Genomic DNA, 13238 nt, shown 5'->3' with positions numbered 1-13238 from the left:
CTATTTTTTTGAAGACTTTATACGGTACTTTCAGAACCACAAGCTGTCCAAAATCATCTGTGCTGGGAAAGGTTGAGAGGATGCCAACCTCAGTTTATCCCCTCCCCCCTTAAATGGCTGCTTATTTTATCCATTTGTTTACCCTTTCCAGAAACCGCTTCTGACACCAGTCTAGCAGCATTTTCACAGCAAATTAGGGACTGATTTATCTATACTGGAGAAATATATTCTCTCCTTTTACCCATTCCTTGAAATGGATTAAGTTTGCATGCATAGCTCTCTTGACACTTGCCTTTTGGAAATAGTGAGCAATGTAGCCTCCTCTTTTCTGTAGTTGCTATTTTCACATTATATGTTCTGTTCTGAAACACAAATCCTTTTTATAGGTTTTTGAGTTAATGTTAGCCACACATTCTCTAACCATGGTCAGGGTGAGCTTTCCTTTAGTTGCTATTGCTTTTAACATGGCAAAGGCACATTAGTCACATTGTGGGGGTTCTAGAAAACCCACAACGGAAGGCTGCGTTTCTGGGATATTGTGCTTCTTCGGAGTCTTGAAACATCAATATTTGTTTGCTGCACAATGTACCGTATTTTTCGCTCTATAAGACTCACCAGACCATAAGACGCAACCAGTTTTAGGAGGAGGAAAACAAGAAAAAAAAATCTGAATCCCCGAAGCCAGAACAGCAAGAGGGATCGCTGCACAGTGAAAGCAGCAATCCCTCTTGCTGTTCTGGCTTCTGGGATAGCTGCGCAGCCTGCATTCGCTCCATAGGATGCACACACATTTCCCCTTACCTTTTAGGAGGGAAAAAGTGCGTCTTATAGAGCAAAAATACAGTAGTTTCTTGTGTTCCAACTTGTACATGCATTGCAATTTCTGTTTGACCTGGTACCTTTTGAAGAGTGAAAATGGACACTGCTTGCCCTTCTCTGCATCTATGTCCTTTTCTGTCTTAGTACAAACAAGGTGGGACACGGGTGGCACTGTGGTCTAAACCACTGAGCCTAGGGCTTGCCGATTGGAAGGTTGGCGGTTCGAATCCCCGCGATGGGGTGAGCTCCCATTGCTCGGTCCCTGCTCCTGCCAACCGAGCAGTTCAAAAGCACATCAAAGTGCAAGTAGATAAATAGGTACCACTCCGGCGGGAAGGTAAACGGCATTTCCGTGCACTGCGCTGGTTTCACCAGAAGCGGCTTAGTCATGCTAGCCACATGACCCCGAAAAACTGTCTGTGGACAAACATCAGCTCCCTCGGCCAGTAAACGAGATGAGCGCCGCAACCGCAGAGTCGTTCACGACTGGACTGAACTGTCAGGAGTCCTTTACCTCTTTACAAACAAGGCAAACTTTTAAAAAATCTCAAAAGTGTGTAAATCTCGTGTGTGTGTGTGAGAGAGAGAGAGAGAGAGAGAGAGAGAGAAACTAGTCGCAAGTACTGTATAGCACTAAATAAATATTGGGTTTTTAATTGGTTTGAGCCCCATGTCAAGATGAAAACAATCTGAAAATCCCTTAAATGTAACATAGCCCATATAAAGGTACAACCAGTGCTTTTTTTCTGGGGGGACACAGGGGTATGCATACCCTTAAACATTTTGTGAATCTTTGTACTTTTGTCCATTTACTGTACTTATTTTCTCTGATTTGAACTATAAAATGGTGATTTTCTTGAGTCAAAATGAGAGCACCCCTAAACATTTCTTTAGGAAAAAAGCACCGGGTACAACAGCAAACTTTTATTATTTGCTTCATTAATGACGTTTGAAAATACTTTTGTCGTAAATGCATCCCAGTCTGTACTGAGACCTGTGGTATTTTCTTCGTGTTGTTATTCCAGACAGAGGGCTCCAAAATTTTACACATCTAACAGTTAAACTTCAAAGAAGGTATTTTGCATCCACCTCAATTCCCCCGCAGTCTTCATTCTCAAGTGCTATTAAAAACTCAAATTTAACTATATAACCTATTTCTTTTGCTTTGTTTTCCAGTTTGGCTTCTGGTTTTATACAGCTCAGATGATCCACTCAGAGAAACGTGCAGAAACTCCAAGGATGAGGGAGAAGATGGAGAAAGCTGCCCTGTTGCGTAGCCATGAAAATGGTGCGACCCATTGGTTTATTCTCTTTTTAAAATTAAAAAAATAGATGAATGTAATAGTAGATATGTATTCCTCTTCTTTTCACTTACGGTAAATCTGCACAACTGCAGACCACCATACCAGAGCTGTCCAGTTGTACAAACTAGAAAACCTGTTGTCTGTTTGAAAATATATACCTATTTTAATTGAAATGTTTACATCTGTTTCAAAAGGCCTAATGGCTAGACTTGTGACTGAGCTCAAAACCCAAAGGAGAGTTCCATAGCTGTCAACTTACATATTTGAAAATAAGGGACCAGCAGCCTTGAAAATAAGGGATCAGCAGCCAAAATAAGAGATTTTCCGGGCACAGGTATGTTCAACTTCTGAGCCCCTCCGAGCCAAAGGCAGAAAGCCCAGCCAGCAGCCAAACGAAGCCTCAAGCGGTGGTTCCCACAGCGCAGCAACCTGGCAAAGGGGATGCAGCAAGGAAAACCACCGTCACCTCTCCGCTGGGAAGCACTGAGCAATGGCGAGTCCCCAGGCAATGCGGCTGATTTGATTGGCACAAGGCATGCAAGCTCCACCCCCCAGTCATTCTTAGACTCCTTATTGGGTGAGCAATGCAGCCAAGCAACACAGTTGGAGCCTCCCGCCTCCCTCCTCCTTGGCCGGCAGGGAGGGAGGGAGAGGAGCTGCTTCCTTAGAAACCCGGGAAATTTAAGGGACATCTTCAATAAGGGACAGCAGCGGGACACAGCACTGGGATAAGGGACTTTCCCGCCAAATAAGGGACAGTTGGCAGCTATGGAGTTCCTAGGCAGTCTCTCATTCAGCCACTGGTCTAATCAAATCGGCTTAGTGTCAACAAAATAAATTCATCATATGCCTTTGGATCATTCTATGAGACTGATATCCCAATGGGAATAATGCAGTTTCTTTTACATTGGTATTTCAGCCAATTTACTTTAGGTATTTATACTGCTGCACCATTGCATTTTAATCTGATGTAGTGGTTTTATGGCTGTTGCTTATTTTAGAGGATTGTTTTATTGTATGAAGCTGTCCTGCGAGGTATAAAATATCTAAATATTTAAAGAGAAATTATGTTGATGATAACAGCTGAGAAATGAGAAGAGAATAAATTCTGCTTTGTTTAGATTTAGGCATAGAGGGACAAAGTCCCTAACTACTTAGGTGTTTCATCATCTTACTCTTTTTTTGAAAGTTAACAACTAATAAGGATGCCTTCAGAAATTAAAGGCAATGTGACAAATCCACTACTAAAATGTTTATAAAACTGAAATGCTAACTTATTAACAAATCATTAAAACCTGGATGTAGGGTGCCCCTGCCAAGTCCAAAGAACACCCTTTTATATTACACAGTCTCAGGTTTCAAGACAGACAGCATTAGCAAAGCGGTCTAATGATGACATTCTTCTCCCCTTGTTGGTCACTGGCTCTGCCCCCCTGGTGAAGAGCTACAGGACGAGAATCTTTTGGCTCTTGCCTTTAGGCAAAGCTCTAAGCTTTTATTACCTTGGAAGACAAGAAATACGCAACCAATAAGTTGCATTTTCAGCTCAATTTGGAGAAACTACTTGAAGCATCCACTGTGTTGAGCTATTTCAATTGCTTTTGTTTGATTTGATCATTGGAAATATCAATAATAATAATAATAATAATAATAATAATTTATTTATTTATACCCCACCCATCTGGCTGAGTTTCCCCAGCCACTCTGGGCGGCTCCCAATCAAGTGTTAAAAACAGTACAGCGTTAAATATTAAAAGCTTCCCTAAACAGGGCTGCCTTCAGATGTCTTCTAAAAGTCTGGTAGTTGTTCTTCTCTTTGAAATCTGCTGGGAGGGCGTTCCACAGGGCGGGTGCCACTACCGAGAAGGCCCTCTCCCTGGTTCCCTGTAACTTGGCTTCTCGCAGCGAGGGAACCGCCAGAAGGCCCTTGGCGCTGGACCTCAGTGTCCGGGCTGAACGATGGGGTTGGAGACGCTCCTTCAGGTATACAGGACCGAGGCCGTTTAGGGCTTTAAAGGTCAGCACCAACCGAAAGTCTGTAAATTTTGATAATAAACCTGATTTACAATGGGGGTTCGATTGCAGCTGTAGCTTGGGTGTGGAAATGATGTCATCAATAATAATGCATATTGTCTGTGGGCTAGGTTTATCGCATGTTCTCTCTCTGGTCCTGCATGAACTGAGTCTGTTCTATAAGAGAGATGTCAATGGAGTTGGTGTCTTGTATGACCTGCTGAGATCTCCGTGGCTGCAGGCTCTCCTGAAGGTAAGATCTCTTCCAGTGCGAGCGAAGTCATTTGGCAGCTGTTAGTATATAGAAATTTTCAGAGCTACCCATTTCTTTCCAATGTAGGGGCTGGGGTGATTACCGTACTTTTCGCTCTATAAGACGCACCAGACCACAAGACGCACCTAGTTTTTGGAGGAGGAAAACAAGAAAACAAATATTCTGAATCTCAGAAGCCAGAACAGCAAGAGGGATCGCTACGCAGTGAAAGCAGCAATCCCTCTTGCTGTTCTGGCTTCTGGGATAGCTGCCCAGCCTGCATTCGCTCCATAAGACGCACACACATTTCCCCTTACTTTTTAGGAGGGAAAAGGTGAGTCTTATAGAGCAAAAAATACGGTAAATCAACGGATGGAGAGATAATACAGCCCCCCCCCCGCCAATGATCAATAATCATTGCAGATCCATTCTGTAGATGCAAGTATAAATTACCGTACTTTTCTGTGTATTAGAGTACGGGTTTTTTACTTTAAAATTACAGTGGTACCTCGGGTTAAGTACTTAATTCGTTCTGGAGGTCTGTACTTAACCTGAAACTGTTCTTAACCTGAAGCACCACTTTTGCTAATGGGGCCTCCTGCTGCTGCCGCGCTGCCGGAGCACGATTTCTGTTCTCATCCTGAAGCAAAGTTCTTAACCCGAGGTACTATTTCTGGGTTAGCGGAGTCTGTAACCTGAAGCATATGTAACCTGAAGCGTATGTAACCCAAGGTACCACTGTATGTGAAAGACTGTGGGTCGCCTTATACACGGGGCACTCTCCCCCCTATTTAATTAAATTGGAGTCCCTAAAAATAGGGAGCGTCTTATACATGGAGGTGTCTTCTACACAGGAAAATACAGCACTTTTTTCCTCATATAAAATACAGAAGGATCCTTAAGCCTTATCAAAATGATCGAACCAGTTCAGGCAATCAACCTTCCAGCTTCCTGTCTGCAAACATTTCCCAAACCCGGATGTTTCCCATTTAAACATGAGAGTATTAAGATGTAATTATAATTATAATTAATTAAATAAATAAAGAATTAATTTATTACTTATACCCCGCCCACCTGGCTGGGTTCCCCCAGCCACTCTAAAGGTAAAGGTACCCCTGCCCGTACGGGCCAGTCTTGACAGACTCTAGGGTTCTGCGCCCATCTCACTCAAGAGGCCGGGGGCCAGCGCTGTCCGAAGACACTTCCGGGTCACGTGGCCAGCGTGACATCGCTGCTCTGGCGAGCCAGAGCTGCACACGGAAACACCGTTTACCTTCCCGCTAGTAAGCGGTCCCTATTTATCTACTTGCACCTGGGAGTGCTTTCGAACTGCTAGGTTGGCAGGCGCTGGGACCGAACAACGGGAGTGCACCCCGCCGCGGGGATTCAAACCGCCAACCTTTCGATCGGCAAGCCCTAGGCGCTGAGGCTTTTACCCACAGCGCCACCCGCGTCCCCCAGCCACTCTAACCCACATCCTATTTGATAGTTTCAGGAAATTTCATCATAATATTGGCACTGTAAGCAGTATATGAGTATACAGGTAAGTGTTGGGGTTCTAAAAGAGGACACAAGCCTCTGGTAAAATCTATGGACAATTTGGCTACAACCCAGACCTAACCAAGATGCACCCTTTGGTGACAGAGGAAAATCAGGGCATGTGAGCAATGTTAGGAGATTTGTTCCATATTACTATGTTGTGGCAATGGTATCTTTCACTTTGAGCACTTCTACTCCTAGGTTTATGAATGTCTTCATCTGTATATCAAAAGAAGACCAGTTCCACTCACACCACAGGCACGACCGCTGACCCACGAGGTGAGATTGCGAGATCAGATTCAGACTCAAGTCACTGGAACAGAAAATAACCCAACCGCTCGATGGGCCTGGGCTTTCCGTTCAAAGTTAATGATCTCCAGAGGAGTAGCGTGTGATTTGGTTTTTCTGTGTATCGGTGATCAAATATGTGCCTCACCATTCAGCTGCTAACAAAAAGATGGTGCTCTATAGATGAAATTTGTTAGGTTGTGGGTGAACATATCAGACGACACAGCGATTCTTCAAACAGCTCTTGTTTATTCACAGGCCAGAACAGAACTGAACTGAAGGGTTCAGCTAGCCTGCTTATATAGAGCTCCACTAGAACGCAACAGTAACCATTTTCTGTAACTATCCAATCACTGAACGTCACTTTCAATCCCTTATTTGCATATGTGGACTTGAGTGAAAACTATCTAAGGTATCCCCCTGCTGGCCCAGGGTGAGAACTTCAGTACATAACAAAATTAGTTTTCTTTTTGTCACCTTCAGGTGGTGGAGCTGTTGCGAGGAGTCCAACAGTCTCCGGAGGTTAAAGAGCTACGGCGACTTCTCCGAGGACCACACTTCAAGGCGAGTACCGGCATGAAATTACTCAGCATTAAAGGAGAAAGTTTAGGAGTAGAGGGACGCGGGTGGCGCTGTGGGTTAAACCACAAAGCCTAGGACTTGCCGATCAGAAGGTTGGCGGTTCGAATCCCTGCGACGGGGTGAGCTCTCATTGCTCAGTCCCTGCTCCTGCCAACCTAGCAGTTCGAAAGCACGTCAAAGTGCAAGTAGATAAATAGGTCTTCTCCTATAATAAATTATCTTCTCCGGCGGGAAGGTAGACGGCGTTTCCATGCACTGCTCTGGTTCGCCAGAAGTGGCTTAGTCATGCTGGCCACATGACCTGGAAACTGTACGCCAGCTCCCTCGGCCAATAAAGCGAGATGAGCGCGCAAGCCCAGAGTCAGCCACGACTGGACGGTCAGGGGTCCCTTTACCTTTAGGAGTAGAACGTGGTTGGGTTGTTAATATGCAGCATACTCAGCGAATGTGGAAACTCCATCACTCTTCTCCCAACAACCCAAAAAAGACCATATCTGATATTTGGCAAGCAGATAGCATGCTAAAACTGGGAGGCCTCACTTCAGATCCCTGCACAAATAGTCCATTGATTCATTATCTGTTAGTTCTCCTTTTGTAAAAGAATGACAACTGGGAGGAATGTTGTATGAAGACAAGATTCATATGCCAGGTGAGAATCACCTCTGGCGCATCAGCTTTTGGGCAGAATGGAAATAATAATAATAATAATAAAAAATAATAATTAATAATAAATTTATTATTTAGACCCCGCCCATCTGGCTGGGTTTCCCCAGCCACTCTGGGTGGCTTCCAACAAAACACTAAAATACAATAACCTATTAAACATTAAAAGCGTCCCTAAACAGGGCTGCCTTTCGATGTCTTCTAAAAGTTTGGTAGTTATTTTTCTCTTTGACATCTGGTGGGAGGGCGTTCCATAGGGTGGGTGCCACTACCGAGAAGGCCCTCTGCCTGGTTCCCTGTAGCTTTGCTTCTCGCAATGAGGGAACCGCCAGAAGGCCCTCGGCGCTGGACCTCAGCGTCCGGGCAGAAAGATGGAGGTGGAGACGCTCCTTCAGGTATACTGGACCGAAGCCGTTTAGGGCTTTAAAGGTCAGCACCAACACTTTGAATTGTGCTCGGAAACGTACTGGGAGCCAGTGTAGGTCTTTCAAGACCGGTGTTATGTGGTTTCGGCGGCCGCTCCCAGTCACCAGTCTAGCTGCCGTATTCAGGATTAGAAAGAAACAAATGACAGTATCTGGATGCAAAGATGATGCTAAACATTGCTTTCCCCTTCTCCTCCTCCTCCTCCTCCTCTTCCTCCTCCTCCTCCTCTTCACAGGCCTTTCTGTCTGCTCATGATACGGTGGCCCAGAAGGACTATGAACCAATCCTCCCACCTCTGCCAGATAACATCCCTGAAAATGAGGAGGCGATGAGAATAGTCTGCCTGGTGAAAAACAAGCAGCCCCTTGTAAGCTGGACATTTGATTCTAAACTTGTGCCGTCAGCTTAAGCAACATTTTTTTTTCACATTAAAAGGACGGCTTCACAAATGAAGAGTTTTAACATGAGCTTTAAAAATATGAGAAAGGAGGAGGTGGTTTTCATGAAGAACAGATTTCACCGTGTAAGAGTCTTCCTTCCCCAACGTAGCGCTTAAGAGAGCATAGGCAGCGCCGCAGTGATCAGAGTAATGTGAATTATTTGCTTTGCTTTCAGATACAGAGAGGTGCGTATTTTCCCCATTGCATGTCAAGACCCCGCAGCTACCCCCTCGTTGCAAATAACTCACACAAGGACACGGATATTAGGTTTATGTTATTGGGCAAATTTTTGGCCGCAACTTTATTGAAATTACAGAATGTGAGCGGTATTGGCTTAGGCATTGATTGGACCTGACTATACCTGACTCCTGCCCATTGTGCAAGAAGTCCCAGTAAGGGTAAGCCACCGGTAGGGGGAGCCCTGTCGATGCGAACCAACTCAAGCTCCCCCTGGTGTTCCCGTCGGGGTCGTGTCAAGGCCTTAGCCCCCCAGCCCAGGCTTCACACTAGAACTACACCCCCGGATTCCTTTAACGGGATACCCTTAAGCATGGAGGGGCAGGTGATGGCCACACCTGCCCTCCCCCACACAAGGTCAAACAATGCCTAACCGCAACCCTAACAAAGTTGTGACGATTGCTACGGGGTAGGCGAAAAGCAAGTGGCCAGTGCCAATTTGCCAAGTGGGAAAAATCCTACCAGGCCCCTCAGACAACGAAGGCGACCATCCGAAGTCCATAGCAAGGTCATTGCCTAACCTGTAAGAAAGGGAGGGAGGGTGGGCGACTGAGGAAGCGAGCCAAGAGGAAGTCCTCTGGTTCGCTCCTCCATTTAAACGGACCCTGCCACGCCCCCCCCCGGCCAGCGGGTTGGTTGGCCGGGCTCTGACGTGACCGGGATCCTCCAGGTAACGGGGGACAGAGTCCCCCGCCCCCGGTGGGGAGTGGGTGGCCACGTGGTCCACTGCAACTCCTCCCCACTGGGAAGTGGAGCGGATCTGTTAGGAAGTTGTTACATCTGCTGAGCTTTGAGGGCGGCCTTGTCGTGAAGCACTAGCCTGGTAGTCATAGGTGGGCAAGGAATTCCACGTAGAAGTCAAACAGGATGCCTGAGGAGAGATTCCTGCGGCTCCTCACCCAGCTGAGAAATGCAATGGGCTGCTGCAGGAGAGACAGCCCCAGCGGGTGCTAGCAACCTGTGTAGGCTTATTAAAAGGCTGCTTCGGGGGTAAAGTAAGCTAGAGAAGAAAAACGATATGGCTAGAAATGTTACAGAAGGTTATATGTAAGAGGTGGAGACATTGAGGAAATCCAACTGTGACTATTGCATATTTTTCCCTTACAAAAAACCCTCTAGTGCAGTTAAGCGTATTATTTTGCTTATGTAGTATAGGGACACAGGTGGCGCTGTGGGTTAAACCACAGAGCCTAGGGGTGAGCTCCCGTTGCTCGGTCCCTGCTCCTGCCAACCTAGCAGTTCAAAAGCACGTCAAAGTGCAAGTAGATAAATAGGTACCACTCCAGAGGGAGTGTGCTGCTGTGGTTCTCCAGAAGCAGCTTAGTCCTGCTGGCCACATGACCTGGAAGCTGTACGCCGGCTCCCTCGGCCAATAAAGTGAGATGAGGGTCGCAACCCCAGAGTCGGCCACGACTGGACCTAATGGTCAGGGGTCCCTTTACCCTTTACCTAGTGTAAGGTAATTAAAATTGTTTCATGATATATAGGTAAAAAGAATGCCAGCTGTTAGGAACATCTGATATTTATAAAAGGAGTGTGTGTGCAAGGAATGAGGACTCCAGCCTTAATGTTTCTAACAATCTCTCACCATTTGCAATAATATTTAAATACTTGCTGAATTCTTTGTTTCTATTTCATTCACTTGTTCAGTGATATTCTCTCTCTCTCTCTCTCTCTCTCTCTTTCTCTCTCTCTCTTTTCCACCCTAGGGTGCCACTATTAAACGCCATGAGCTAACAGGAGATATTACTGTAGCGAGAGTAATCCATGGTGGATTGGCAGATAGAAGTGGTAAGGTGAATTCTAAAATACACAGCAAGGAAGGAATGGTAGTTTGGGGGTGATTTTTGTGTGTGCATGTGTTAGGTTCTGTAAATTGGTTTCTCTGCCAATATTTCCTCGCATATGATCATTGATTCCCCTTGTCTAGAATTCTGGCTAGAATGCAGGCATCCCTCAGAAGGGCAGAATATTTTTGTCCCTCCTATTTTCTGGCAGATCTCTCAATGCCCTCTTTTCTGTCATAGGGCTGTTATACGCTGGAGACAAACTGGTCGAGGTGAACGGAGTTCCGGTGGAAGGTTTGGAGCCAGAGCAAGTAATTCACATTCTGGTATGATATTTACATTTTTAATACCTCCCAATGAGAACATCAAAAGGTCTTAAGTTGGTCCGTCCATCCCTGCATCTTTGGCACTCACCTGTAGACCCATTCCTTCCCTCCTTTTCTTTTTTTAACTTTGCAAAAAGGGAGCATGGAAGATTTGCAGGGAAACGGTTTGCAATTTTTATACCATCTTCCCATAAAAACAATTCAAATTTCATTGATATGAAATATGCATTTGAGTGCATTTCTTTAAACATAACATACTTTTGCTGTTAATATTTTGGGGGATGGAACTGCATCATAATCATCATCATCATCATCATCATCATCTTTATTGTCATTGCCCCCTTCGGTGACAACGAAATTACTTGACTGCTCCATAAAAACACTAATTAAACAATACAGTATAATACAGCAAGGGAGATTAGATGACTTTCAAAGTCCGGGCTTCCCATTCAGGGCCGAGATCGCTCTGGAGAAGAAGCTGTTCTTAAGACGGCTCGTTCTTGTCTTCATCGTCCTGTATCTCCGTCCCGACGGCAAGAGCTCGAAGAGACAGTGGCCAGGATGCGATGGATCTTTTACTATGTCCAGTGCCTTCCTATGGCACCTTGTGGCATAAATCTGCTCTAAGGTGGGGAGTGGGCAGCCAACAATGCTCTCTGCTGCCTTAACAACCCTGCACAACCCCATCCTGTCCTGGGTAGTATCTAGAAAGGTGCATCATCCGGCCAATACTTGCATTTTGATCTGCAAGCAGGTCTGGGAACATCAGATCAGACCAGTCCAAACACCAGACCTGGTCATGTGACACCTTAAAGTTTCCTGCAAGTTATGCGGAATTTCAGGATAAACTGTATTACATACACACGAACACACACACACATGATGCGGGGGGAGGAGGGAATTGTCAGCATGAAGACATAAAGGAAATGCAGAAAAGTCCAGCCAATGATTGCGGTATTAGCAGTGGTCATTCACAAAAAAAATCCAGCTGTGTTGATACCACATAAATGCTGGCATTGGTAAGCCAATCAGCACATGCAGTGTGATTAAAAATCCACTGACACAATCCAGACACAACTGATTGTGTCCAGAGAAGGGCAACCAAAATGGTCAAAGGCCTGGAAACGATGCCTTATGAGGAACGGCTAAGGGAGCTGGGCATGTTTAGCCTGGAGAAGAGGAGGTTAAGGGGTGATATGATAGCCATGTTCAAATATATAAAAGGATGTCACATAGAGGAAGGAGAAAGGTTGTTTTCTGCTGCTCCAGAGAAGCGGACACGGAGCAATGGATCCAAACTACAAGAAAGAAGATTCCACCTAAACATTAGGAAGAACTTCCTGACAGTAAGAGCTGTTTGACAGTGGAATTTGCTGCCAAGGAGTGTGGTGGAGTCTCCTTCTTTGGAGGTCTTTAAGCAGAGGCTTGACAACCATATGTCAGGAGTGCTCTGATGCTGTTTCCTGCTTGGCAGGGGGTTGGACTCGATGGCCCTTGTGGTCTCTTCCAACTCTATGATTCTATGATTCTATGATTTTCACTCTGCTGTGTGTGTTAACTTGGATTTCTGGTGCCAGGGTGTCTGTTGTTACCAACACAGTTGTTTTCAAGGACAGCACTTCACCCAAATACCTGGACATCTGGTTGATTTGCAATGGTGCTATTGCATTAAATTGTAATAATTAAAATGTAATCATTAAACCGAACACCCAAAAACCACAAGGACAGCTTTCTACGCAAACAAAATGTTTATTGGTCCCCATTGGCAAGCCCACACAAGTTAATTCAGATGAACCTATTAAAAACTGAACTGTTCTCCACCACCACCATACATAATCAATAGCATTCTTCCTGGGTTCTTTGGTGACGTGTTAATAAAATCTCCAGAAATGTCACCTAGCAAACAAATGTCAGAGGCCTTGGGGATACTTTAAACATTTTATTTGGATCCTGCCTATCTGCTCAAAATAGTTTGCAGTTTAAAATACTGGCTTGCAATTCAGTGGACATGCTACAAAACAGAAAGCAGGCCAGCATAAGCAAAATCGGGTATCATCTTCTTCTTTCTTCTCTTCTTCTTTGGCGATCACTCATAGCTGAGTAAGATTGTCTTCCATAAACACAGTTTTAACAATGAGTCCGTAAGTGACTGTGGAGGCCAGTTCTGGACCCACGCGTCCTTCCACAGTGGGGACATTGGTTTCCAGGCAGGAGTTGATCACGGTGAGAGTTTGCCAAGCGTGCCTTCCTCTTAGCCCATTTCTCCCTTGCGTTCTGAGTTTGATTGTCTTCAAAGCCCATGACACCTTTGGTAAAGGCTGTTCTCCAACTGGAGCGCTCGCAGGCCAGTGTTTCCCAATTGTCAGTGTTTATACTACATGTTTTTAGATTTGCCTTGAGAGAGTCTTTAAACCTCTTTTGTTGACCACCAGCATTACGCTTTCCATTTTTAAGTTCGGAATAGAGTAGTTGCTTTGGAAGACGATCATCAGGAGTCAGGTGGCAGCTGCCTCAGTTCTCCTTTGTGTTATGTACTGAAGTTCTCACCCTGGGCCAGCAGG

The 13238-nt window shown here is 45.3% G+C and overlaps 1 protein-coding gene across 10 annotated transcripts in view; it reads left to right on the top strand.

Moving 5' to 3' along the window:
* MPP4 (MAGUK p55 scaffold protein 4) overlaps positions 1-13238 on the top strand; it is a 45653-nt gene that overhangs the window by 7998 nt on the left and 24417 nt on the right. For all 10 annotated transcript variants that reach the window (XM_083403494.1, XM_083403495.1, XM_083403492.1 and 7 more), the window contains 7 exons: positions 1996-2107; positions 4268-4389; positions 6130-6207; positions 6700-6780; positions 8123-8254; positions 10274-10355; positions 10592-10677. In XM_083403494.1, the coding sequence (XP_083259620.1) occupies positions 2023-2107; positions 4268-4389; positions 6130-6207; positions 6700-6780; positions 8123-8254; positions 10274-10355; positions 10592-10677 (666 nt within the window). In that variant the 5' untranslated portion in view covers positions 1996-2022. The remainder of the gene's footprint in view (positions 1-1995; positions 2108-4267; positions 4390-6129; positions 6208-6699; positions 6781-8122; positions 8255-10273; positions 10356-10591; positions 10678-13238) is intronic.

The sequence above is a fragment of the Podarcis tiliguerta genome, assembly GCF_965153285.1.
Source record: "Podarcis tiliguerta genome assembly, chromosome: 1".
In the NCBI taxonomy this organism is placed as follows: Eukaryota; Metazoa; Chordata; class Lepidosauria; order Squamata; family Lacertidae; genus Podarcis; species Podarcis tiliguerta.
The sequence above is the reverse complement of the archived record's forward strand: the minus strand, read 5'-3'. Positions and strand labels throughout refer to the sequence as shown.